Raw genomic sequence first — 25,824 nt, 5'->3', positions numbered from 1 at the left:
GACAATTTTTTTTTCTTTCTTTTTTTCCATTTAATATTTTTTAGTTATTTATTTATTTATTTTTCTTTTTGTTTTTTCCGTTTGTTTATTTGTTCTGTCTGGTTTTGTTTTTGTCTGTGTGTACACAGCAGGACCTGCTGGCATTTTATTGGACAATTAATATGATACTTGCTGATTGCTTTGTTTTTTTTGTACATTTATATTGAAATTTAATAAAAATCTTGTTAAAAAAAAAAAGTCCGAACGATGTCTTATACGATCAGAAATCCGATTGAACTGCTGCATTTAAACGTACTGACTATCAGGTCTTGTAGATAAGCAGGATCTAGGCTGATAAGGACTTTATAGCAGAACTTTGAACTGGATTATGAATCCAATAAAGGGAGGCTAACACAAGATGGGGGGGATCTCTCTGTTGATTCCTGTCACAAGTCACGACTATATAACTGAATTTCTCCTCTGGGAGATAAATAAAGTCTTCTATTCTATTCTATAAACATAAAAAATGCACAAAAGCACCACAAAATAACAGCAAAATGCCTTGAATTACCATTCATTTTAGACCTTAGACCATTTAGACCTTCAAAGGTCATTACCATGCCGGACAGATATCAGTGAAAAGTGGATGGATGTAGAATAGTTGACCCTCACAGCACACTGGCAGTGTCTTTGTGGCCCTTAGTGCACTAGGAGGGTCAAACTAGGTTTAACTTCACGTAATAACCATATCCTTGAAGTGTAGCCGAGTGTGGAGCTGATTCCAAGCGTAGGGAGCTGCATATTTAAATGCTTTTTTCTCCAGATCAGTTCGGACTTCAGGAACAGCTAAAGGAAATGAGCCTTGGGAGTAAAGACTACAACTTCCTGAGCTCTTTCCAAGAATGTCAGCCTGTAAATAGGATGGAACAATACCAAGAATACCGCTGTAAATAAGTACATGTATCTAATGCCCCATTTGCATGGGATAAAAATGATCCGGGGACCTGTTTGCTTTGCTTTTCTCCCACTAGGGGAGTTTTTACCTGCCATTGTTTATGTAATAATTGCTCGGGGGTTTATGTTCTGGGTGTCTGGAAAGCGTCTAGAGACAACTTCTGTTGTATTAGACGCTATACAAATAAAATTGAATTTAATTGTTTTATTACCTGTAATTTGTAATAATCGTGGAGGATGTCTGAGATTTTAATCCTGCCCGAAGCCACCGTGTCTGTGATTTGTGCAGTAAAAAAAATCTATTGCGATAGAATGACCTACCCTAATCCTGCAAACACCAAGGTAATGAGGCCATTTAAACTACAGATGCTGCACCGATCCGTCTGTCAATCTCACGCTCCATCGTTCCCTCACTCGTGAACAAGACCCCACTTTAGAGAGCAAACTCCACATTTTCATACGTAAAAAAACCCAGAGGGTGTTAAAGTATGTGAGAGATTCAGGGCCTAGATTACAGAAGAGTATTAGGGCCAGGCAGGAGAAAAATAAAAATAATATTTTAGAGGAGGAAGATTTTTTTTTTCATTGCACTTTCTTTTTTCTTAAATATTTTTATCCTGGTTTTTTCCCCCATTTTATCACCCATGCTCCAACCTAAGTAACAGTATTGCCATCCTCTACCAACCCCGGGACTTCCTGCACTGAGTTTAGGTCTCCCCCTTAACCTGAGGAGTGAGCAGGCCGCTTCTTTTCACCAGACAGGGTGGGGCTTCTCCGGCCGGACTTATGCACTTTCGAGAAAAAAGTCGAAATGTTGAGGAAAAAAGTCAAAATTTCATAAATAAAGTTGAAATGTTGAGGAAAAAAGGTGAAATTTCGACTTTATTCTTGAAATTGTATTTCAACATTATTCTCGACATTGACTTTTTTCTCGAGTGCACAATAAAAAAAAGAATATAAATAAACAGTCGTTAAACAAAATCAAAGGGAAATAAACCTTCATGCCCGAAAAGGAGTAGGGGGAAGTAAAAAACTTATGAGGTCCTACCCCTTGTTTTTATAAACCCCTTTGTTACTTTAAAAGGCATTATGCATCTTAAAATCCAAGTTGCACGTACATCGGATTATAATAATTCATGGGACAAACTGAATGAATATGGAATCGGCCTGCAAAGTATCGCGATATACAGGACTGTCTCACTCAAATTAGAATACTGTGATTTTTTGTAATGCAATTACAAAACAAAAATGTCATACATTCTGGATTCATTACAAATCAACTAAAATATTGCAAGCCTTTTATTATTTTATGGTTTCATGGCTTACAGTTTAAGAAAACTCAAATATCCTATCTCAAAAAATTAGAATATTCTGGGAATCTTAAACTGTAAGCCATAATCAGCAATATTAAAATAACAAAAGGCTTGCAATATTTCAGTTGATTTGTAATGAATCCAGAATGTATGACATTTTTGTTTTTTTTTAATTGCATTACAGAAAATAAAGAACTTTATCACAATATTCTAATTTTCTGAGACAGTCCTGTATTGCCATATGGATATTTTTGCACCTCTACTTGCAGCATCAGTCAAGTCCACAGTCACAATCCATCAAATGTTCCCTTGAAAGGATTGTGCAGAAAATGACACAGTGAGTCCAAACGAGCGTCCACTCAGAGAGAAAATTGACTAAATAAACTGAAAGCAACAATATTGTTCCATTTTTATTTTTGCCTTTCCTTTTCTGCTACAGATGAACAAATATAAAAATGTAGAAAGTTTGAGGAAGAAATCAGGCTTTTGGTAATCAGAACTGAGTTTTATTGTCCTCCAGTAATCACAAAATCACAGAATCACATACAGTATAAACCCGGAAACAAATCATTGAAACGGAGCTGTAGACAAAAACTGAAGCCAAGACCCACTGTACAAAAATAAAACACTGGGAATATATATATATACAGTATATATATATATATATATATATATATATATATATATATATATATATATATATATATATATATATATATATATATATATATATATATATATATATATATATATATATATATTAAAATAAAACTATAAAGTGACAAAAGTAGCACTTTCCTTCATCATGTGGAGAGAACCAGAACTGCTCCATCACAGACCAGCTGCAACCTGCACCCTAGGTCCGTAGAGAGCGCAGACAGGATAGGTCACACTCACACCAGGCGGAACACATTCACTTCTGGTAGGAATATCATTCATTAAAACTGAGTGTTTTCTCATCCTTCTCGTCCAGGGAGGTGAACTTGCTCTGACGCAAATAGTCTCAACATCTCTACAACTGCACAAGCACAATTGTACATGTGAAATATAATGGCTTAATCAGTATCAAGTACAATTCCTTACAATCCCTTTTGTCCAATAACTTTGACAATCATGGCCAAAGGTTCAGACAGAATGAAAATGATGGTCCCAGTGGACCTTTCTGCCTTTGGTATTCTTGCTTCATAACATTCATGCCATACTTAGGCACATTCACACGTTTCAAACGCTTGGCATTCAAGATTTTATCAGCGCCCTGAACAGATCACACCTTGTAGTCTTATTGTCCACCCACATTTAGAGGACTAAATGCAGGTTTTTTTCTAATTCACATTTTTAGTGCCACAATCTCTGAGCCACTTTCTCCTCACTTTTTCTTTGTGAGGCTGGAAAACCCAGACCACCACCAAATCCCTCTGGAATTCCTGAAGGAAGTTGTTCTTGGAGGATATTTTAATACCACTGCTTATTCATGACAGTGACTTTAAGTAGAATATCAAGCAAAGGAAGCCCTTAGAGGAAAAGCAATCCCCAGACATGAATGGTGTCCAGATGTCCAACTGTTGGCACGATGCAGGATACACTCATCTTATTGCATAGTCACTGACAAATGACATTTTTTATTGAAAGGAAATGGCTTCTTTGTTGCTATTATAGAGGGAATGCGCATGACGTCACAGATGTGACTTCACAGCGGGTTACGTCCACTGGGTGTCGGAAAGACTGAGTGGCAGAAAGACTGAGTGTCAGCGTAAACTTTCAGTTTGAACAACTGGAAAACATCTAAAATGAGAAAGAGCTGTTGTGCGATCGACTGTTCTCATAGATTTAGCAATAAGTTATCGTTTTACAGACTGCTGAAAAATAAGCTTAAGAGAGACAAATGGATCGCTGCAATTCACAGAAACAACTGGATTCCAGGTACAGAAACGTGGATTTGTGGTTTCCATTTTGTATCAGGTAATGTTGGATTTTTGGGTAGCTAACGTTAAACGGTCAAATCATAAAGTTCAGTGTCCTCTTCACTTTAATTTCTACAACAAATCCTGCCTTGAAGTCGGACCAAGCTTCAAGACTTTTGTAAACCTTCAAGCTTTGATTTGTGTATTTCCCTGGTGTAGAAATTAAGTACATATAAATATCAGGAAACTGGATTGGTGACCAAATATTAATGTCCATGGACCACTGGTTCTTGGGGTAACTGTACCAAATATTAATGTCCATGGACCACTGGTTCTTGGTAACTGTACCAAATATTAATGTCCATGGACCACTGGTTCTTGGTAACTGTACCAAATATTAATGTCCATGGACCACTGGTTCTTGGTAACTGTACCAAATATTAATGTCCATGGACCACTGGTTCTTGGTAACTGTACGGGTCACTGTCAAGTCCAACTGCCTTTAATTTAAGCTGATAATCGGCTGTTATCCCGTTTTCTCCACTAGTTGCAGACATTTTTGCTGATGTTTTACCCCTCAGTGCAGTAAGGGGGCTGGTCCAGTGGGGAAGTGACGTCAATGCATTCCCTCTATTGACACCAGGTTGTCGTCAAAAGGTTTTGGTCTCTCCATGTGTGCATATTTAATCACATCCACCAACTGGTGCTTACACAACTTCTAATGTGAATCCTTACCGGGAAAATATTGCAATATTATAAAACATGATTTAGTAATGGCAAGGGAAGCGATCATGAGGGTGTGGAGTGACGCGAGAGCGAGCGGAGCACTCGAATTCATCAACTTTTACATTTATATAATATGGTGTTAGTGTTAAAATCATCCAATAGGTTTTATTGAAAAAGGAAAAAAAGTGCAAATTAAATCACAATATTGTGCAAAATTAAATATTGCGATTAGATTATTTTCCCAACTCCTTCGGCCCGAGCGATGTTTGGCCAGGACAAAAACACAGCTCAACCTTTCACCTGTGTTTGGTAAGTTGAACAGTCGTTGGGCTAAAAGTTAGTCTTGACATTCTCCAGTATTCTCCAGTAACCCTGTATGGTTTACATCTTTAAACTTCAGCTATCCTATAAAAGGTCCTATAGAGACCTATAAAAACTAGATTTTTATGCCACTGAAGTGCTTTGTGTTGTATGTAAAGAACATCAGTTAATTTGATCTATAAACGACGCAAGAAACAGAATCAACAAAAAATGTAGATAAAATTTAAAACAAAGAGCTATAAAATCACCGCAGCAAAAACACAACATTTGTGTCATTGTCAAAACCTTTGATTGACGTAGACTGTATCCAGGATCCAGCAGGGTTTTCAAAACCCAATACATCATCAGTCCATGTATTATACGATGCCGTTCAGCCACGTTGACGGGTTCTTTTAGATTCTGAAGAGCCATTTCCCAAATATGACAATATATTCAGGTTTTAGGACATCTACAGGTAAGACACAAGACTGATATGACATATGGTAGTGGTATACAGTAATTATTTAAAAAAAACACGTAATCCCCTTCATAATGAATGTGCAGGTACAGTTGTTTATATTCCTCTTCTGATCCATGTGCTTGAGTCTCTTCTTGTTCTTCACATTCTCTTCCTCAACTGTTTGAGGTAGAAGTTCTGCCTACGTGGTCTGGTTCTGATGGAGGTTTCTTCCTGCTAAAAGGAGGTTTCTTCCTGCTAAAAGGAGGTTTCTTCCTGCTAAAAAGAGGTTTCTTCCTGCTAAAAAGAGGTTTCTTCCTGCTAAAAAGAGATTTCTTCCTGCTAAAAGGAGATTTCTTCCTGCTAAAAGGAGATTTCTTCCTGCTAAAAGGAGATTTCTTCCTGCTAAAATGAGGTTTCTCCCAGCTAAAAAGAGGTCTCTTCCCGCTAAAAGGAGGTTTCTTCATGCTAAAATGAGGTTTCTTCAAGCTAAAAAGGGGGTTCTTCCCGCTAAAAAGGAGGTTTCTTCTCGCTAAAAAGGAGGTTTCTTCTCGCTAAAAAGGAGGTTTCTTCTCGCTAAAAAGGAGGTTTCTTCCTCTTAAAACAAAGTTTTACCTATAAACTGGTGCCTCTTGAAAGAGAAAGCTGAGCGACTGAATCCATGTGAAGATTCAGTGCAATCTATTAATTAAGTAAGTTGCTATTTTGAATCAGCATTATATACAAATATAATTACAAATTCATTACATTTAAATGACTGTGGTTCTGAATCGGCCCCATATTGCTGAAACTGAAGTGAACAAAGCAACATATTTGGCACGGAGGGGCTAGTTGGCTAGAACCAATCAGCACTAACTGGATCATAAAGTGCTGTGATAAGTTTAAATAATTCTTTGTAACTTGATGCACCGGCGGATTCACACAGCAGCTTTGCGTGCGTCTTTTGCACCATCTCCATAGACTTTGGGTGGGGTGACGACATTGCTTGCCAAAATAAATCATAGGTTATGTGCATGGCATTGATTGCCTTGCCTGGTCAAGAGTTGGGAGACTTTCAACAGTTCCCACTTGAATGCATGGATCAGCCAATCAGGTTGTGGCTACACAGCTGGATCTGAGCCACATGGAGGCCGGCCTCTCTCCGTGCTTCAGACGCATCGCCCGTCTTGGGTTGCTGCAATTCTGCTCTGTGAATCCGGCGTTGCGAGTGTCACGATCTTTGTGTCCATGATGTGTGTAAACTAAGTTCTGACCAATGAGCGTGGTTGTCACTTTGAGACATCGGGTGTCAAAAGTCTTTAAAGCTGCACAGCCTCACGTGCTCCTGGCTGTAAAGAGCCAGCACAGACGGGTCTTTGAGCACGTTCAGCTCGTGCTGCCGGTCTGCTGACTGGGAGAAGTCGTCGGGGCCCTCCCCACAGCCCCCGTCCAGGGGGTGGCTCGGGTAACCCGGGTGAGTCATGAGCTCGGCTGTGACCGCGGGCCGATCAAAGCCCGCTGCTCCTCTGGAAGACGGACCTGAGGGCTGTGCAGCCAGGGCGTGTTTCAGGGCCGTCCGCAGGTTGCACGCAGACATGTTCTGACCCATGGTGGTGAGTCCCAGGTACACGTCCGGCCACCTGCGGACATTGAAAGGCTCAGACAAGAAAGAAAGTCTGTAGACAACTAACATGATCTAAATAAAAACACTAACGCACTCTAACGCACAGCATCTCAGAAACAGTGACTACGTTTACATGCAGTCAAAATTCTGGTTATTGCTAATATTCCGGTTACTGAAACATTCAGAATATTCCGTTTACATGGTAATTAATCATTCAATTCAATTCAATTCAATTTTATTTATATAGCGTCTAATACAACAGATGTTGTCTCTAGACGCTTTCCAGAGATCCAGAACATGAACATAAACATAAACATAAACATAAACATAAACATAAACATAAACATAAACATAAACCCCCGAGCAATTATTATATAAACAATGGCAGGTAAAAACTCCCCTAGTGGGAGAAAAGCCTTAAGCCAAACAGTGGCAAGGAAAAACTCCCCTTTAGGAGGGAAGAAACCTTGAGCAGGACCAGGCTCATAAGGGGGGACCCTCCTGCCGAAGGCCAGACTGGGGGAGTCAGGGACGTCGACAGCACACAGCAGGCAGGTGGAAGCAGCAGCGGGATGACCAGAGGTGGGGGGGGGGGGGGGGCGTCAGCAGCACACAACAGTCATGTGGAAGCAGCAGCGGGATGACCAGAGGGGGGGGGGGGTGCAGGCAGGCGGAAGCAGCAACAGCAGACATCCACGTAGGCAGGTGGAAGAAGCAATGGGATGACCAGAGGGGGGGGAGGGCCGGGAACACAGGCCAGAACGCAGCTCCTGAGGCTCCGGCCTGCAAACATACACAAAAGAGAAAAAAGGGGGGCCGGCACAAGAAACTACAGGAACAATGGACAAAAATGATAGCTATGAGATATTTATAATAAATAAAAATGGTAATGGAGAAGAGAGGCAGGGAAAAGGAGAGGAGAAGAAGGGTGAGAGGCACCGCCCAGCGGATCATGTCGGTGCCCCCCTGCAGCATAAGCCTATAGCAGCATATCTACCGCGAAGCTATATTTGAGACTAACTATTATTATCTAGTTCTATTATCTATTATATTAACTATTATCATTCAGGATATCTGGATCAAACCAGTGACGCACGGAGAACATCATGACGCAATTCCTGTCATTTCTGCTTCTTCTTCCTGTATCCAAATTCAAAACAAATGCTGCTTCACGCAACTTTTCTCTCACCTTCTTGTAAATCTGTCTATCCCGGTACTTTCTACCGTCTACAAATGCAGAAATGTTCATATCCTTCATTACATTTATGAAGTGATTAGTAACGCAGTCTATGTTTCCCATCACAGACCAACCCAACAAATATAGTGATGGAGAAGCTGCACTCATCCTACCCCGCGTGACCAGTATTGTAGATGCTGGTCTTCAGCAGGAGGTCCCCCTTATGATCCAGGTCCTGGTCCAGGTCTCTTCCTGAATAAAGGGGAGTTTTTCTTGCCACTGTTTGGCTTAAGGTTTTTCTCCCACTAGGGGAGTTTTTACCTGCCATTGTTTATGTAATAATTACTCGGGGGTTCATGTTCTGGGTCTCTGGAAAGCGCCTAGAGACAACTTTTGTTGTATTAGACGCTATATAAATAAAATTGAATTGAAAAGGCACTAGTGGAAAAGCGCCATTAGTAAAGTGAAGAGTAAAATCCTTCCAGAGAAGCCGTACCTGATCCCGTGGTGTTGGAAGACGGGCACGGAGGCCAGAGCGTCCTCCTGCACCTGCGTGTAGAACGCCAGCAGGGGAGCCGGCAGCCACGAGCACTTCAGCAGCCCCGGCTCCACGGGAACACGAGTGTACCGGATCCTGAGATCTGAGAGGACCTGAGCAAACACCTCCCGCACCTCTGGACACACACACACACACACACACACACACACACACGATTAAAATCACGCCATTATAGGGGCCAACAATCCTCCTTTAAAATGAGGCATCAGTCAGAGTCCTGTCATCTCCTCCGAGGCCGAGTCCAGACCTGCTGGACGGCTCTGTGGCCTGCTGTGGGAACATTCATCTCATCATCATTCATTTTTGTTTTTTCTGAATTTTTATTTAAAGCCTGGGATAGAAGGAGAAAGGTAACTTATATGGGTAAAATATTCAATTTGTGTGTGTTTCTGTGACATGGACTGCATATTATTATTGTATGGATGGGTTCTATTGTGTGTAAGGGCTGGTATTGGCTGTTGTGGAGTGAGTTATGATATGATCTAATTATGGACTTGGGTATGGGGGGGCTGTGTGCGTGTGGGTCGCTATTTCTGTCGGTGTATTTTTCTGTATTTTTTGTTCATTTTCTAGTGTGGGATATTTTATTTTGTTTTAATTTTTAATTTTATTTATTATTATTATTTGTTGCTGCTTATTATCATTATTATTATTTGTAGCTGGAAGTAGGTGGTTCACACACCAGAATGTTATATTTTGATATAATTAATGTTTCTGTGTAATCCCATGAGGGATGGGTCATTTAGATGTCTGGACATGAAAATAAAATAATTCATTCATTCATTCATCTCTGCTTGTGTCACCAGAGCGGCTGCTAGAGGCGATTGTGAGATCCCATTCAGGAAAACTGTATTTGGTCCATCAGTTTTCACCTACAGGGCAGCTAATGAGTGGAATACAATCCCTCAAAACATATGAGTCCATCTCATACAGCTCATTTAAGAAAAGGTTAAAGAAATGGCTCATCGACAGCAACATTTGTCGACACTAGTCCCTGATTTACCTGTAGTTTGTTGATATGAACACTGGCCTTGATTGGTTGGGGGATGTAGATACACTCCTGTGTTGCTGAGGGGGATGAGAGCTGTCACTGCTAGTGGATCGGATAGAGAGAGAGAGTGTGTGTGTGTGTGTGTGTGTGTGTGTGTGTGTGTGTGTGTGTGTGTGTGTACTGTTGCTTTCTAAATATTGCACCTATGACATGCATTTGTTTTGACTGTAATTTGTTGCTTTTATTACTACCTTGTGTTCCTTCTGCCAGGGGGATTAGCCAATGGAAATGAGCCTTTTGGCTACAATTGGGTGCATTTACATTTTTAAAATGTTCATTAATGTACATTGTCCCTCTATAACAAATAAATGCAAATCAAATCCACTTGACTGCTGTTTTGTAACTGTTTTCCCAATGTATTGTTGTACATGTATCCATGTTTTTTTTGTGTGTGTTTAACTCATAGTGACATGTACCGTCTTATTTGCTCAGGAGTCAATATAAGTAATATAAGTTGTAAAAACAATATCCCATGTACACTCTCACACACTTATTTTTTTTGTCTTTATTCTTTATTATTTATATATTATATTATTAGTTGGCCATTACTTTTGTGTAGTTATACTTTTTGTTTTTGTATGTTAATCTTGTGTTCTTTATAACACATGAAATTTTAATAACTTCGGTGGAGGCTTCAAACAAGCCCATTGGGTTTTTTGCCTCTTCCTGCACCTATAGTATTTATATTTGATATTTCCTGAATATTTTTAAAACTGTGCAAAACAATAAACTAAACTAAAACCAATCTTTAAAGCGAACTAGATAAAGGAGGTGACTGTGGATTTTTAGGAGGAGCGTGAATATGGCAAACACTGTTTCCATAATGGAAGAAGAAGTGAAGGTGGAGGAGGAATATAAACACCTGAGTGTTCACCTGGACCATGGAGCTGGACAATAACGGACAAAAAAGACCGTATTTCTTGAGCAAGTCGAGGTTCTTCAGTGTTTGGGGCAACATGTTGCATATGTTGGACAGTGAAAGTTGCCATAACTTCTAATTTCCCTTTGGGGAAGTTACATTTAAATTTAGGATTCATAATGAACAAGAGCTTAAAGTACAGACTGGTAGATTTTACTTCAGGCACTCCCAAGGGTTTAGCTCTTTATGAAGCTTATTTCTTTCTTTCCAGGGCTTAATTGTAACTACACGTTTATATCACCACAGATAAAATGCCAGATATGAAAACCTTATTGCAAACTTCTTGCAACAAAACTGCTGAATAGAAAAAATTCAATCAGAACTTTAAAACAAAGAACCTGCAGAGATTAAATTAAGCTGAATTGTAAACTCAATAACAATACCCACAAAACTACATTCATTTTATTTTATAAGTAGGACAGAAGACTAAAGCTACTTGAAAAGATGTCACATTTTAATTCTGTGGTGGGTGGATGATCTAAATGTGTTGGTTTCCAATTCCAAAATAGGAGTTTTTGTGAAGGAGAATGGAACAAAATTCTGGTGTGCAAACGTAACATTTGTACTACAGGACCATTAGTAGCGGATGTTTTCCTTTAATGGCTCTGCTTTACCTGGCAGGACATGAACGTGTTGGTGTCCATCCATGTGGAGAGGGAGGTGACCTGTCAGCTCCACGAACCTCCTCACCTGGGCTCTTAACTCCAGCTCCACCTGGAGGAACAAACACACCTGCAAATCAGTGTTTGGGACATATACCATTCATCACAATCAGAATCAGCTTTATTGGCCAGGTTCCAACATTGTCCAACAAGGAATTTGACTCCGGTAATTCATCGTCTTTTTGTCGCTGCACATTAATGTGAATTGCTTTGGTGCTCGACCTGCTGATGGAATGTGGGGCTTTTCAGACTCTTTACTGGGTTTTTGTATTGTGTGTGTATATATATATATATATATATATATATATATATATATATATATATATATATATATATATATATATATATATATATATATATATATTAGTGCTGTCCAACTTAACGCGTTAACGATGCGTTAACTTCACGTCCTCTTAACGCCGACAATTTTTTTAACGCATGAGATAAAAAAAAAAAAAAAAAAGGCGCAACATTTCTGGCGCTCGTCGGCACCCGTAGCTTGAGGAAACATATGGTGGATTGAAAGATGGAGAATGAAAAGGGACTTTTGAACGGTTAGTTCACTTTCAAAAAGATGCAGATGGTTCGCTGGACAAGACTAAAGTTATTTGCATGTACTGTACTTTGAAATGAATTACCATGGAAGTACGTCGAGTCTCAAATACCTGCCGCCAAACACACGAGCAGAGAGCGCCGCGACACGCACCGTACCCTACGCCGTATGCTCTGTGTTGGTGTAACGTGGAACCATAAATCAGCCTAAAGAGCGCAGCTCTTAATCCATGATTAATTAATCATGGATTAATTAAGATTAGCCAGCACTAATATATATATAGCAGGTCTACCTGCCTCAGTCCACTAGAAGCTTGGACTGGCTCCCCCCGGCGACCGCCGGCAGCACATTGTGGGGGGGCTAATGGAGGATGGGTGAGTGAGAAAGAGTAACGACCTGTTTCATGCACAGCTGGCCTTTCTCCAGGACCTCCCGGAAGCCCATCTTCCCGTGAAAGAAGCCTCTTTGGTTGACGAGGGTGGAGTTCTTCTGCAGGCTCTGGCACACCGGCGCGCCCTCCGTCAGGTTGGCATGGAGGCCGATGGGGATTTTATGCCTGATAAAAGAGATAAAGAAAGAACATTGTCACATCAGCTAGTACTAACTAAAATCATTTATTACTTAACAAGTACATTTGAGGAAATGATTTCAACATTTTATGGATCTGCTGGCAGGTCTGCTCTGCAAAGCACAATCATCCCTGCGTTTGATTGGTGCTTGGTGGTGGAGACGCTGCAGCGGATAAGCATGTGTCGTGATAATTGGCTCTAAGATTGAACATAATTTATGTACAATTTATCTGGGAAATATACAGGACTGTCTCAGAAAATTAGAATAATGTGATTTTCTGTAAATAGTAAAATAAATGGTAAATGGCTTACACTTATATAGCGCTTTCCAGCTGTAATGCAATTACAAAAACAAAAATACATTCTGGATTCATTACAAATCAACTGAAATATTGCAAGCCTTTTATTATTTTAATATTGCTGATCATGGCTTACAGCTTAAGAAAACTCAAATATCCTATCTCAAAAAATTTGAATATTCTGGGAATCTTAATCTTAAACTGTAAACCATAATCAGCAATATTAAAATAATAAAAGGCTTGCAATATTTCAGTTGATTTGTAATGAATCCAGAATGTATGACATTTTAGTTTTTTTTATTGCATTACAGAAAATAAAGAACTTTATCACAATATTCTAATTTTCTGAGACAGTCCTGTACAAACTAAACTAAATACCTCAGACAAATACCTCCTTAAAATATTACTAGTAGCTTCCAAGAAAACAATAACGAGGAAATGGCTAAACAAAGAGCCTCCAACAAAAAGAGAGTGGGTAACAATTGTAAAGGAGATGTTTGTCATGGAAAGGCCGACATTTTCTCTCAGACTCTGCGCAGATACATTTGACAAGTATTGGTACAAATGGGTGATGCACATGAATGTTGTAAAAGAAGACCTTTTATGTTAACATATTATGAACATTTTCTTTCTTTCCTTTAACAATTACTACAACATGCACCTCATTATTATTATTTCTTTGTCACCTATTTATCAGATATCAAGGTAAATTCTGTATTTGCTCAAGAGTAATATGGACCCAAATAATAGTGTCCAAAATGGGTCCGAAACACTCTAATAAACGCTGGAGAAACTGTGGCATGCAGATAGGCAGCCACACTCACATATTCAGGACATGCTCAAAAATAAATACATATATATACCCTTTCAGTACTATTTAATCAAGATCTCATAAAAGATCTGACGGTGGCGATACTAGCTGTGATACCGGAAGGAATTGAGGGTAGAGGTAAAAAATATCTCTTGCAGATATTACTGACGGCAGCAATTAAGTGCATCACTATTAAGTGGTTAAAATCTTACCCAACATACAACATGTGGACTGAAAAAGTCTGGGAAATATTTCAGATGCAACAGATGACATACTCTCTTAGACTTCAGAAAAGTGTTTTTCTTAAAAGCTGGAGCCCTGCCATGTTTCTGTTAACGCAGTGAATACTATCCTACACATTCTAGTAATACATAAGACACACTGATACCCTCCCCCACCCCACCCCCTTTTTATTTATTTATTTTTCATATTTATTATTTTTATGTACTTTATTTATTCATTTATTTATTTTTATTTTCCTCTCCTTATCTTTATTGCTTTGCTAATTAAATGGTGCAAACTAGTCTGTGGGTACAGAGAGAATAAATGGAAAACGGTAGACAATGTGTATGTAAAGGAATGTATAAGTTGCTGATACTGAAATAAAAACTAAGTTAAAAGAAATGTTTTAAAAAAATTGGACCTAAATGGTCAAATCTGAAAAGAAAACAGACTTACATTACATAATATCCTCTGTGGTTAAATAAATGACTCATGATAAGAGGGAGAAAACGGATATGAGTGCAAATTAAGTATGAAATAAATTGTTCTATAAAATGTGAATAATCTATTGATTATTAAGAGGTGCCAATGCAAACATTATTACTATTGCTCATATTCACTCTTCCTCTGGTTTATTCCTCGTCGTCTCCCTCTACTGGACACAATTTTGACGCTTTGCACACCCGCAATTTAGAGAAAACTGCAACAAATAGAAAATCTCATCTTTAAAATCCTAAAACAAATCTCTTTATTGCCCACACATTCCACCGACCCCCAGAAATTATACATCAAAACGTAGAAATCTTTGTTGGCTTAACATCATTTGACTTCTGTGTCACTGTCAGTCGCTTTCAGTCAAATCGGCCGACACCTTGGAGAAATATAGTCTAATCTTTAAAAATACTGAAAAACAAACCTTTTTATAGTCCACACTTCCAACCCGACCCCCAGACATGACCAAAACAAAGACGTTTTCCTGACTTTTCACATGGTATGATTTTTGTGGCACTTTGCTTTTTACTTTATTCTAAAATAAAGTAAGACTTTGAACAAATGCAGAGGTCTTCTCTAAAATGTTGAATCAAACCTTTTATCGTCCACACCTTCCACTGAGTTTCCTGTCAAATCAGCCCCGAGCTGAGAGTGCACTGATCTTTGTTCTCGTCGACGCAATTTAAAATCACAAATAATGAACCCCACCATAATAAAAATGTGTCGTTCATGGCGATATCATTTCTTTCTTATCGTTTCAAAAAGACGGTCCGTCATTCAGAGCCTCCAACTTGTTGACAGGGAGAAATAGAGTCAGTTCTGACATCTCTTTACAAACGCTGCTACCTGGTTGCCGGGGGCGACTCCAACCCCTCCCATCTCTATGCTGCCTTGTCTGTTCTATAGGTATAACCATAGACATATATACGTAGACACCCCATCGAGCGCTGCTGTGATACGTCAACGTCGCCGCCATATTGGATGTTCAAGACTGCGCTGTAAACTAATACAAGTAAATGGACTTATTTTCATAAAGTGCCTTTCTACAAAGAAACTTACGTTTTACGTCTCATTTATTCATTCACACACACACTAATATACTTGGGAAACAGTTAGGCACCAAATATAATATATTTAATTTTCTTAGACGGCAAAAATAAGAACTTTATTGATCCCACATAGGAGTAATTCATGTTATATCAGCTATAGAGAACAAGGTAGTGCCGAAAAACAATATATATCCCCCCTCACAAAAATAAAGAAACATATTTTTTCATCAACAAAACATTTGAACCATTTTTCAGACAATAAAATAACTGAAAAAATCTAAAAAAAAAAATGGCTCAAATATGTTATTTCGTTACTTGAAAAATGTAAAATATGCTTTGTTGATGAGAAAATATGTTTCTGTATTTTTCTTATTTTTGTGAGGGGGGATATATATTGTTTTCCGGCACTACCTTGTTCTCTATAGCTGATATAACATGAATTACTCCTATGTGGGATCAATAAACTTCTTATTTTTGCCATCTAAGAAAATTAAATATATTAGATTTGGTGCCTAACTGTTTCCCAAGTATATTAGTGCGTGTGTGAATCATCGCAGAGCGTAAACATTAGGCTACTTAAGCATCATAAAAGTAAGTTACATTCATGTTAAATTACATAATTTCAAACAGAGTTGTTTTCTGCTTCATTGTTTGTCCAAAATTCATTGTAACAATGCAGCGTTTGTATGTGATTGGGATCTGTGGGTCAGATTCTGGGCAGTGAAGCACTCTGTGGTGAAGTGGTGGGGTGGCGTGAGGGGGGTTTGGGGGAGAATGTAGGAGGAGATAGTTAAAACAAAGTAAAACAGGCGCGTTGTTTTTTTAGCCGCATTTGCAGCAACTTTTCCAGCTGGAAAAAGAGCTATGAAAGAAAAAGTGCTGCAGACAGTCAGCAGCAGCAGGGGTCCCGAGATCAGCCAACAGAACCAGCACCACAGAAAAGCAGGGCACCCTGGGGCTGGACCGGCACCGGCTGGACCGGCACCGGCGGCCGGTGAAGGTTCCAAGCTCCGTAAATAGCCCCACTTTTTGAAATATGGCTTTTTCTGCACAACAAAGAACAGCGTTGATACCCACGATTTGTCATCTGCTCTGAGCTGCCGGCAGACGAGAGCTTGAAGCAGAGGTCTAGACGCTGTTCTGGAGAATGATTTCTCTGATTGGTCAGTCAGGGACCAATCAGAAGGCTGACAAAGGGTCAATTTAAAATCATTATAAAAGTTGAATTTTGCATAAAACGTAAAGTGTGATATTTCAAAAACTAGAAAAACATTTTAGAAAGCGGAATCAGTAGGTAAGAGTTCAAAATCTTTTGATTGGTTTGAAGTTTAAATGGTGTCTCTAGCTGAAAGTATACTGAAAGTAGAAAAACTTTTCCTTGGAAATTGCAGGGTTGAAAGCTGAGGTGCTGAATGAGAGCTGAACTTTCCTGGGAAAAACAGATAAACTGCTGAAAATCAGAGAATGTGTTAAAGTTGTGTGAAAATGGTAAAAAAAAAAGGGGGCTCAGATATTTGTAAACTTTTAAGATGGTTGAAAAAGAGAGGGTTGAAGACAGGAGGAGGGACTGAAAAGAGGGATATTTGCTGAAGAGAAGAATGGGCTAATGACAGGAAGATAAGCTAAAGACATGTTTATTTCAAAAGATGAACATCCGCTGAAGAGGAGGATAAATGCTGAAGACAGGAAGAGAAGATGAGGAATAGAGAAGATAATCTGGAGACAGAAAGATCGGCTGATGAAAGGAACTGTTTTCAGGATGAGTTGAAGAATTTAACTTAGCAAGGGGCTGAAAGCCATGCAAGGAAGGACTGATAGCTGACGTAGCACTGGTTTTAGATAAAACCTTTGGACTGTAGAAAGATGGTGAAAAACTTTCACAATTGCTATAGAATTTCAAATTAATCCGAGTTACGATTAAGAGCAAGAAGAGGGAGGAAGTTAAGGACAGAGACGATCCAGATGCAGAGACAGAAGAGACATGGAGAAGGGAGTGGAATCATGATTCTGTTTGGGGTGGCTCTGGTTCTGTTGGAGTGGTTCCAGTTGTGCTTCTGTTTGAGCTGGTTCTGCTTGTGTCTGAGGAGCTTCTGGTTCTGTTCGGGGTGGTTCTGGTTCTGTTCGGGGTGGTTCTGGTTCTGTATAGGGTTGTTCTCGTGTCCCGGATGGTTCTGGTTCTGGTTCTGTTTGGGGTGGTTCTGGTTCTGTATAGGGTGGTTCTGGTTCTGTTCGGGGTGGTTCTGGTTCTGTATAGGGTGGTTCTGGTTCTGTATTAGGGTGGTTCTGGTTCTGTATAGGGTGGTTCTAGTTCTGTTCGGGGTGGTTCTGGTTCTGTATAGGGTGGTTCTCGTGTCCCGGATGGTTCTGGTTCTGTCTTGAGTTGTTTTGGTTCTGTCAGAGTGGTTCTGCTTGTGCTTCTGTTTGGGGTGGTTCTGGTGAGATTGGAGCTGGTTCTGGATCTCTCTGGGGTGGTTCTGATTCAGGTGTGAGCCTTTTGTCTTTTTGAAAGAAGCACACATGCTTCTAACCTGCTAACATTATGGGTAATACAACTTACACTACCTAAGATATTCTTATTTACACATTATTGTACACAGGAGTTTACAGTGTTTTACATTTTTTTCAGTGTTTACATTTTCATCGAAATTTTTTGATGTTATATATTTTTGTTCTTCATCATGTTCTCTTTTGCACTATTTTGTTACCTTGATATAACGTTTGACTAAAAATTGCAATAGTATCTAATTTGTGGCATGTTCCAACCACAGGTTAATTTGCACATTTTATTTATAATAGAAGAGTTCATCACTGATTGGATTTTATTTTTAGTGAACTTTTATATATTTGTCCTGTTTCTTTATTTATCAGGTTGTATTTTTTTCTACTTTGTGATTTTATGAGCTAAGAAAACTTGAAGGACAATAGTACTTTTGCTGTTTGCACTGTTATCCAGCTGTTTAAGCCATGCAGTTTGAATAAATGTTGAATCTGTTCTCACATTTCCAACTTGTTTCATTTGAGTCATTACAGTTTTGCAGTATAGGCTTACTAATTTAATTGGTTTTTATTAATTAAATGTAATTGGTGTAGTTTAGTAGCATTAAGTATCTTTTAGAGCAGTGATTTGGGGGCTCCAAAGACTGAATGTGGTGATAGATTTATAGTTACAAAGGGGGAGTTGAATTGGTATTTTTTTTATCGTCATTTTTATCGTTATCGGGATAAATGCCAGAAATGATCGTGATACATTTTTTAGTCCATACCGCCCATCCCTAGTTCTGATTGCAGTAACTCAAATTGTGTGGAACGAGTTAATCGGTGAAAAACGAAGAGAGAATCCGAGCTCGGATCCAAACAGGTTTAATTAGCAGAAGATAATCCCAAGACTTCAATGAGAGTTGACCAAAGTGTTCAACGGCACCTGAAAGAAGCTGCAGTCGGGACGGGTCTCAAAGAGAGGGTGAAAGTACAAAGAGAGGGTGAAAGTACAAAGAGAGGGTGAAAGTACCTTTCAGCCAGATCTGCTGCCTCTTTGGCAGCACAGCCGTTCACCAACAGGGACACACTAGAGATGCCCCCGGCCTGGAAGCAGTCCACGATCCCCTGGTTCCTCCGGGGGCAGTAGCCAAAGTCATCTCCTGTGACCACCAGCAACAGTCTGGGCTGTGGCATCACTGTCTTCTGTGGGGGACAGAGGAAACACGCATTAACATTCAGCATTAGGACAGTAACACTCCACGGGCAAATTAACTTAACGATCAGCATATAGGACCACCTTGTATCCTCCTAACTAGTAAAACAGTATCCTTCAACTCAAAAAATATTCTGAAGTTTATTTAGCTGCTTGACCTTTTTCACTATTAAGCAAGAAAGAGCGACTCTGGGAAACGCGTTTTTCTTTCACAGGCTCCAGAAGAAGGTTTGAAAGAAGCCTTTTGCTGTTAAGAGCTTCTTAACTGATCTGGGAAACCCGGCCAATGTCAGTCATAACCTCACTTAATTCAGAGGAAAGGTGCCTTGATGCCAGTGCTTCTCTGTGTATAACACAGTGTGTCCACTCAGCATTAGGTGAGACCTTCTTGATGAGAGTCCGAGGTCCTTTTCTCCTCCCTGCCATGGTCTGTGCACCATCACTGCAAACACCAATGCAGTTCTCACACTACAGCCCATTCTCAGTCAGGACGCAGTCCAACATTTTGAAGAGCTCTTCAGATGTGGCTCTGTCTCTGACATATTTACAAAAAAGAAGATCCTCACACAGGGAATTTGTCATGTCAAAACGTACATAAGCAATAAACAAACGGTCTTTGTTGCTGTCAGTTGCTTCATCAAATTGTAAGGCAAAACGTTTGTCTTTAAGTTTATCTACCAGCTGTTCTTTAAGATCGTCGGATATGTCATTTATACGTCTAGCAACAGTGTCATTGGACAGAGGGGTAGGTTTTAGTTTTGCAGCATTTGCGTCCTCCATCATGACAGAGACCATGTCTAATGCTGCAGCAGTATCAGCTCCTCCGCTATGGTGTGGGCTTTTTACTCTGAGCTCATCCAAGCTCTCAGAAGACGATTCAGACACCGGTTCCTCGTCTGTAGTATCTGTGTTCTCTGTGTCAGATTCCTCTTGCTCGCGATCAGAATCAGACTCCATCATTATGTCCAAAGCATTGTGCACTCAATAGGCTCTCTCCATCTTGCCAAGTAAGAAATGACTAGTTCCACAGGTTGCATTTTTTATAAACTTTGACTGCAGTCGCAGCTGTGTAAACGACTCAACAAAAAGCCGGAGTTTGTTCTGATTCTCTCTACGGCTGCACCTTCCATGTGATTCAAGATGCCCCATGTTTTGATTTATTTGTGTGTATGGACCTCTGTGTAGGTACGACGGAGTGTTAGGGCCAAACTAAGACGAAAAAAAAATTGGAAATTACTAGGATTGTAACGGTACACAAAGTCTCGGATCGGTACGTACCTCGGTTTGGAGGTCACGGTTCGGTTCATTTTCGGTACAGTAAGAAAACAAAATGCAAAATATAAACGTGCTAGTTGTTTATTACACACACACACAAAATAACATTGGCTGTACGTGTGCCGGTACTAGGACCCCGCGGATGCATGGTGTGTCGTCGGGCGGTTTTTTCCTTCATGCTTCCCTGCAGCGTCACATGCAAACACAAACACACGGACCTGCAGAAACATTTCTTTATATCATGTTGTCTGTCGCCCGCCATATTTTTTCTTTTTTTGGCCGGCGCCATAGTTGGCTGGTACAAACTCTATACATCCCATAATGTATAATAATATGGCCGCGCTCTCAGCAGCGGTACTCGCGTCGTTAAGGCTGATTTATGGTGCTGCGTTACACCAACGCAGATCCTACGGCGTAGGGTACGCGGCCAGCGGCCGTACGGTGCACGTCGCTGCGTACCCTACGGCGTAGGCTCTACGTCGATTTAACGCCAAACCATAATTCAGGCTTTACTAGGCAACGAAGCAGGTTGACTCCCGTTGCAGAACAGCGCTGCAGAGGCGCTCGTAAACGTAAATGATCATTGTTTTTTTTTTTTTTTTAGGCCTGGCCAGGCCCCGCCAGGCCTAAACAATGGTATGGGAAACACTGGACTTGTCACAATTATGTGCTTAGCTCTTTAGTTCTTCATTAGTTAGTGCTTTTTTCTTTAATCTTAATACTTTCTCGGTGTGAGTGCAACTGCAGCAGCGCTCTGCTCCACAACGTGCGGTCCTCTACTTAATATGTCCGTGTGGAAACTCGTTCGGTACGCCTCCGTTCCGAACCGAACACGCTATACCGAACGGTTCAATACAAATACATGTACCGTTACACCCCTAGAAATTACGAGAATAAAGTCATAATATAATGAGAATAAAGTCATAATGTTGCGAGAATAAAGTCGTAATATTATGAGAACAAAGTCGTAATATTATGAGAACAAAGTCGTAATATTATGAGAATTAAGTCGTAATATTACGAGAATAAAGTCGTAATATTATGAGAATAAAGTCGTAATATTATGAGAATAAAGTCATGTTGCGAGAATAAAGTCGTAATAGAATAAAGTCGAAATATTATGAGAATAAAGTCGTAATATTACGAGAATAAAGTCGTAATATTATGAGAATAAAGTCATGTTGCGAGAATAAAGTCGTAATAGAATAAAGTCGAAATATTATGAGAATAAAGTCGTAATATTACGAGAATAAAGTCGTAACATTGCGAGAATAAAGTCGTAACATTACGAGAATAAAGTCGTAACATTACGAGAATAAAGTCGTAAGAGAATAAAGTCGTAATATTACGAGGATAAAGTCGTAATATTATGAGCATATAATTTATGAGAACTCTAACAGGAAGACCATCTTCTCCCTGTGTTAAAATGAGGAATATTGAGCATCTTGTGAAGTTATATTTATAATATATGTAATATTACGACTTTATTCTCAAAATATTACGACTTTATTCTCAAAATATTACGACTTTATACTTGTAATATTATGACTTTATTCTCGCAATTTCCATTTTTTTTGTCTTAGTTTGGCCCTAATACTCCGTCGTAGTGTAGGTGTGTGTGGTTTGCATTTATACGAAATAATCTTAGAAGGGCTTTGAACTTCTGCACAAAAACCACGTGAATGAATGAAAACAGTGGCCCTTGAAAGCCTTTGCTCATAATGTCATAAGGACACACACACGCGCACACGCACACACACACACGCGCACATGCACGCACACACACACACACACACACACACACACACACACACACACACACACACACATTAAAGGAAAAGGGAGGGGTGAATTGTGACGGTGCCATCCAGTGGAAATCGCATGTTTTTTCTCCATATGCCAAATATGGTCAAAATCACGTCATCTGGTTCAGAGTAGTAAAAATGATCAATTCCAAGGCAAAAGACCAGATTGACACCTAGATATAATAAAGTGCATGTATTATGCTTTAATGGTAGTGAGATCAAAAAATTAAGTTTGAATGGGTTTCAAAGGCGCGTTTTTTGCGCTAAAGGGTCAGAGTGTAACAATTGTTTGTACAGAGTGTATTTTAGACTTACTGTAGGAGCTGAGCTGGAAATTAAAAGATAATATAAAACTACACAATCTCACCAAAATTCATGCCATATGGATGAACTCAGCCAAAATGATCGATAAATGAAAAGTGAAAAGCGCGTAAAGTGCGCCTACATGTCCCAGAGGGTCAAACACACCTGAGCAAAGTCCCTTCTCTTGGTCCAACTTTACTAACTGTTCTGGTCCACTTTCAATGCTGACTGCTGTTTGCCTTTAAAAGAGTTAAAAGCAATCCTGTGAGCTGTAGTGTTTATATTATGAAGCTCAAGAATGAGATCAAATCATATATAGGTAGAAACAACCTTTCATTAACTGTATTTGGCCTTCAATCAATTTTTGGCAGGTAAAAAGACCCATTTTCAGGGGAGAACTCAGATTCTGGCAGGCAGTCACTTTCTGGCACTACAGGGACCGGCCAGTGAGTCCACGGCAGACGTGGCCGCTCCACGTCTGTTAGGTAACAGCTGCCCCGCGGAGACACGCTGCCACGGACCGGGTTCTGTGCTGGTTCTGTGCTGGTTCTGTGCTGGTTCCGCTCCTCGGTCTCGGCTCGGGACCGACCACGTGGGGAGAAACCCTCGGAACCCCGGACCTGCCGCTCGGAGTAGGCTGATTTATGGTTCCGCGTTACACCGACGCAGAGCTTACGGCGTAAAGTACGCGGCGACACGTACCGTACGGCCTTTCACCGCGTACCTACGCCGTAGGCTCTGCGTCGATTTAACGCGTAACCATAAATCAGGCTTATGACGTAACGGCGGATGACAGCGGAGCAACTTCTCCCGAGGAGAGTTGGACCAACACACTCACTCACCGTGCGGTGACTCGAGCCCGCCTGGCCGTGTGCGGGGGACCATGGACCAGTGACTGGAACAGAACCGAGGAGCAGGGTGCCGAGCAGCAGCAGGTCCCGAGCAGCAGCAGGTCCCGAGGGTGCCGGCGGCTTCGCTGTAAAATGGCGCAGAACGGAGCGGACCGTTGCGCCCCCTGTCGGGGACACGAGGGCATTAAAGCTGATTTATGGTTCCGCGTTACACCAACGCAGAGCATACGGCGTACGGTGCGCGTCGCCGCGTACCCTACGCCGTAAGCTTCGCCGTCGATTTAACGCGGAACCATAATTCAGGCTTTACACACCTGTAAATGTATATTATGGTTTTACTGGTATCATTCCACTTGAAATGACTGTCATGTTTAGTGATGGTTTTGAGCTGTATAGATAAAATTAGTTTGAATTTCTATGTTTTCTTTTCTGTTGCTAGATGGGTGAGGTAGCCCAGACTAAATGTAGCATTTTCTTTGTTCTGCAGCAATATTGCTGCAATAAAGCATTTGAAATACACTTTAAATATTCTTGTTTTGCTAGTATCATTCCGCTTAAAATTATGGGAAAATGCATAATTTAGTGTTGAATAAACTGCCAGGCATGTGCACCCTGAAACTAACCCTCTTTATACCCTCTAGTATAGCTCTGCTAAATAAATTATAGATGCATTATTGATTTCTCTGTCTCTATTAATATATGCTGATTTATAGTTGTATGTAGATATGTCGATATATAGATTTATAGTAATTTCTATGTATATAATTGGAGGTAAATATATGAACCAGTGTATATAGCATATCTACTCTTATATAGTTATGCAAGTATATTGTTATATCATTGCTGTCTATTGTTCTCTATTATATTGTAGTATTATTGTAAAGTAATGATGATGTAATACTATGCATTATAATTACTTCTATTATTACATACATACATAGTAGCACAACTAAATGCTGGGCGTTTGTTTTGTTTTCTTCTGTTTGCCTTGATTTGCTTTGATTTTGACTATTTATATATACATAATATTGAGTATCACTGTATAGAACATACATAATATTATATCACTGTATAGAACAGTTATTGAAACTCGTCTTGTTATATGTAAGAATGTATGTAGATTCAGGGCTAGGACTGGATAAGTGGTTACTTCATTCCTACTCCGTTTCAAGCATGTTGGTGGATCCGTGAACTATCATTATATGAAGTGCTGTACATATATATGGGTGATTCCTGGGTGTTTTTCTGTCACCAGGGTAGATTTTCAAGAAAAAAAGGCTTTTTAGAAAAAAACAATTATTGCATTTGTTAAGGTTTGGTTGTAGTAGCTATGGAAAAAATAACTGTGTCTCAATGATGACATTTGAATACTTTTTCAGTGTGTTGAAAATTCAAATGTGCAAGAATTTCACTGTTTTGGGTTTGTCCCCAACCCAGACTTTTGAACATCCCCTCTAAAGCAATAAAAAGTGCTAAATTCACTAAAACTTTACTTTGCATTTCCTTGTAACAACTTAAAAAGGCATTCTTCAAATTCATATAATTTATATTTGTTCAATTTGCAATTTATTTATAGTTAAATATCGCTGTCCCTCGTACATCTGTCATTACCATCACACTCAACATTTTAGAGAGCAATAAAGTTTTTACAAACAGTTACTTACATTGTTGCATGCAAATTAGATGCTCCAGAGGAACATGAGGCAGAAGCCGGATTTTTTGATGCTCACATATGTGAGTAATTTGATGTTTTATACACCCTGATCTGAGAGTATGTTTATTAGGCTTCATTACCAAACAAGTCACTAGTTGAGTATTTTAATTCATTAATAGGAAATTTCACTTTATTGACATATATTCAGTGTACAGTGTGCAGCAAAGCTGCTGAAGCTAAAACCGAAGGCCCTTCGAAGAACACTACTATTTCAGAATGCAGTGCTTTCTCAGCTGAAAAAAATATATAAGGATTCTGGCACAAAATAAAAACAAATAGTGTCAAAGATTCTGGCTTTGAAGATTCTAAAGAAGTACCACTTGGTGAAAGAGGCAAAAAAAACAACTTGGTTTCTTAGCCAAGATGATGCGGACAAACAGCGAACGGCCTGCTGGTCTTCACTTTCATAGGAAACCCTACAAAAACATAATTAGTGTGGATACCACTGAGAAAATCAAGATATTCTTGGAATGAGACGATAACAGCAGAGCAACAACAGGGAAAAGGGAGACACTCACCCGACAGAAGGTGAAAAAGCAGAAGCGTTTTCTAAATGACACACTTCACAATCTTTATCGGAAGTTCAAGA

The 25,824-nt window shown here is 39.7% G+C and overlaps 2 protein-coding genes across 3 annotated transcripts in view; both read right to left on the bottom strand.

The window, feature by feature from the left end:
- ube2l3b (ubiquitin-conjugating enzyme E2L 3b) overlaps positions 1-25,824 on the bottom strand; it is a 189,632-nt gene that overhangs the window by 24,389 nt on the left and 139,419 nt on the right. The window lies entirely within an intron of this gene.
- On the bottom strand, positions 5,019-23,648 carry ydjc (YdjC chitooligosaccharide deacetylase homolog). 2 transcript variants are annotated; one of them, XM_061729665.1, is made up of 6 exons: positions 23,513-23,648; positions 19,105-19,277; positions 12,551-12,710; positions 11,554-11,653; positions 8,907-9,084; positions 5,019-7,249 (listed from the first exon to the last, which is right to left on the bottom strand). In XM_061729665.1, exons 2-6 carry the CDS (start codon positions 19,266-19,268, stop codon positions 6,919-6,921), a joined length of 933 nt encoding a protein of 310 aa, XP_061585649.1. In that variant the 5' UTR covers positions 19,269-19,277; positions 23,513-23,648; the 3' UTR covers positions 5,019-6,918. The 2 variants fall into 2 exon arrangements, with proteins under 2 accessions (XP_061585649.1, XP_061585650.1); XM_061729666.1 differs by having other exon boundaries at positions 19,105-19,274.

This window comes from Cololabis saira, chromosome 9 (genome assembly GCF_033807715.1).
Source record: "Cololabis saira isolate AMF1-May2022 chromosome 9, fColSai1.1, whole genome shotgun sequence".
Lineage (NCBI taxonomy): Eukaryota > Metazoa > Chordata > Actinopteri > Beloniformes > Belonidae > Cololabis > Cololabis saira.
Note: the sequence above shows the minus strand (reverse complement) of the source record. Positions and strands in the feature narration are given on the sequence as shown.

Excerpts from the sequence above, each read along its gene's own strand:
- ydjc (XM_061729665.1), bottom strand. The coding sequence starts at position 19,268 with ATGCCACAGCCCAGACTGTTGCTGGTGGTCACAGGAGATGACTTTGGC. Across the intron at positions 9,085-11,553 it reads ACACGTTCATGTCCTGCCAG|AGGTGCGGGAGGTGTTTGCT; the intron begins GTAAAGCAGAGC and ends GTGTGTGTCCAG. Across the intron at positions 7,250-8,906 it reads TTCCAACACCACGGGATCAG|GTGGCCGGACGTGTACCTGG; the intron begins GTACGGCTTCTC and ends CAATGTCCGCAG.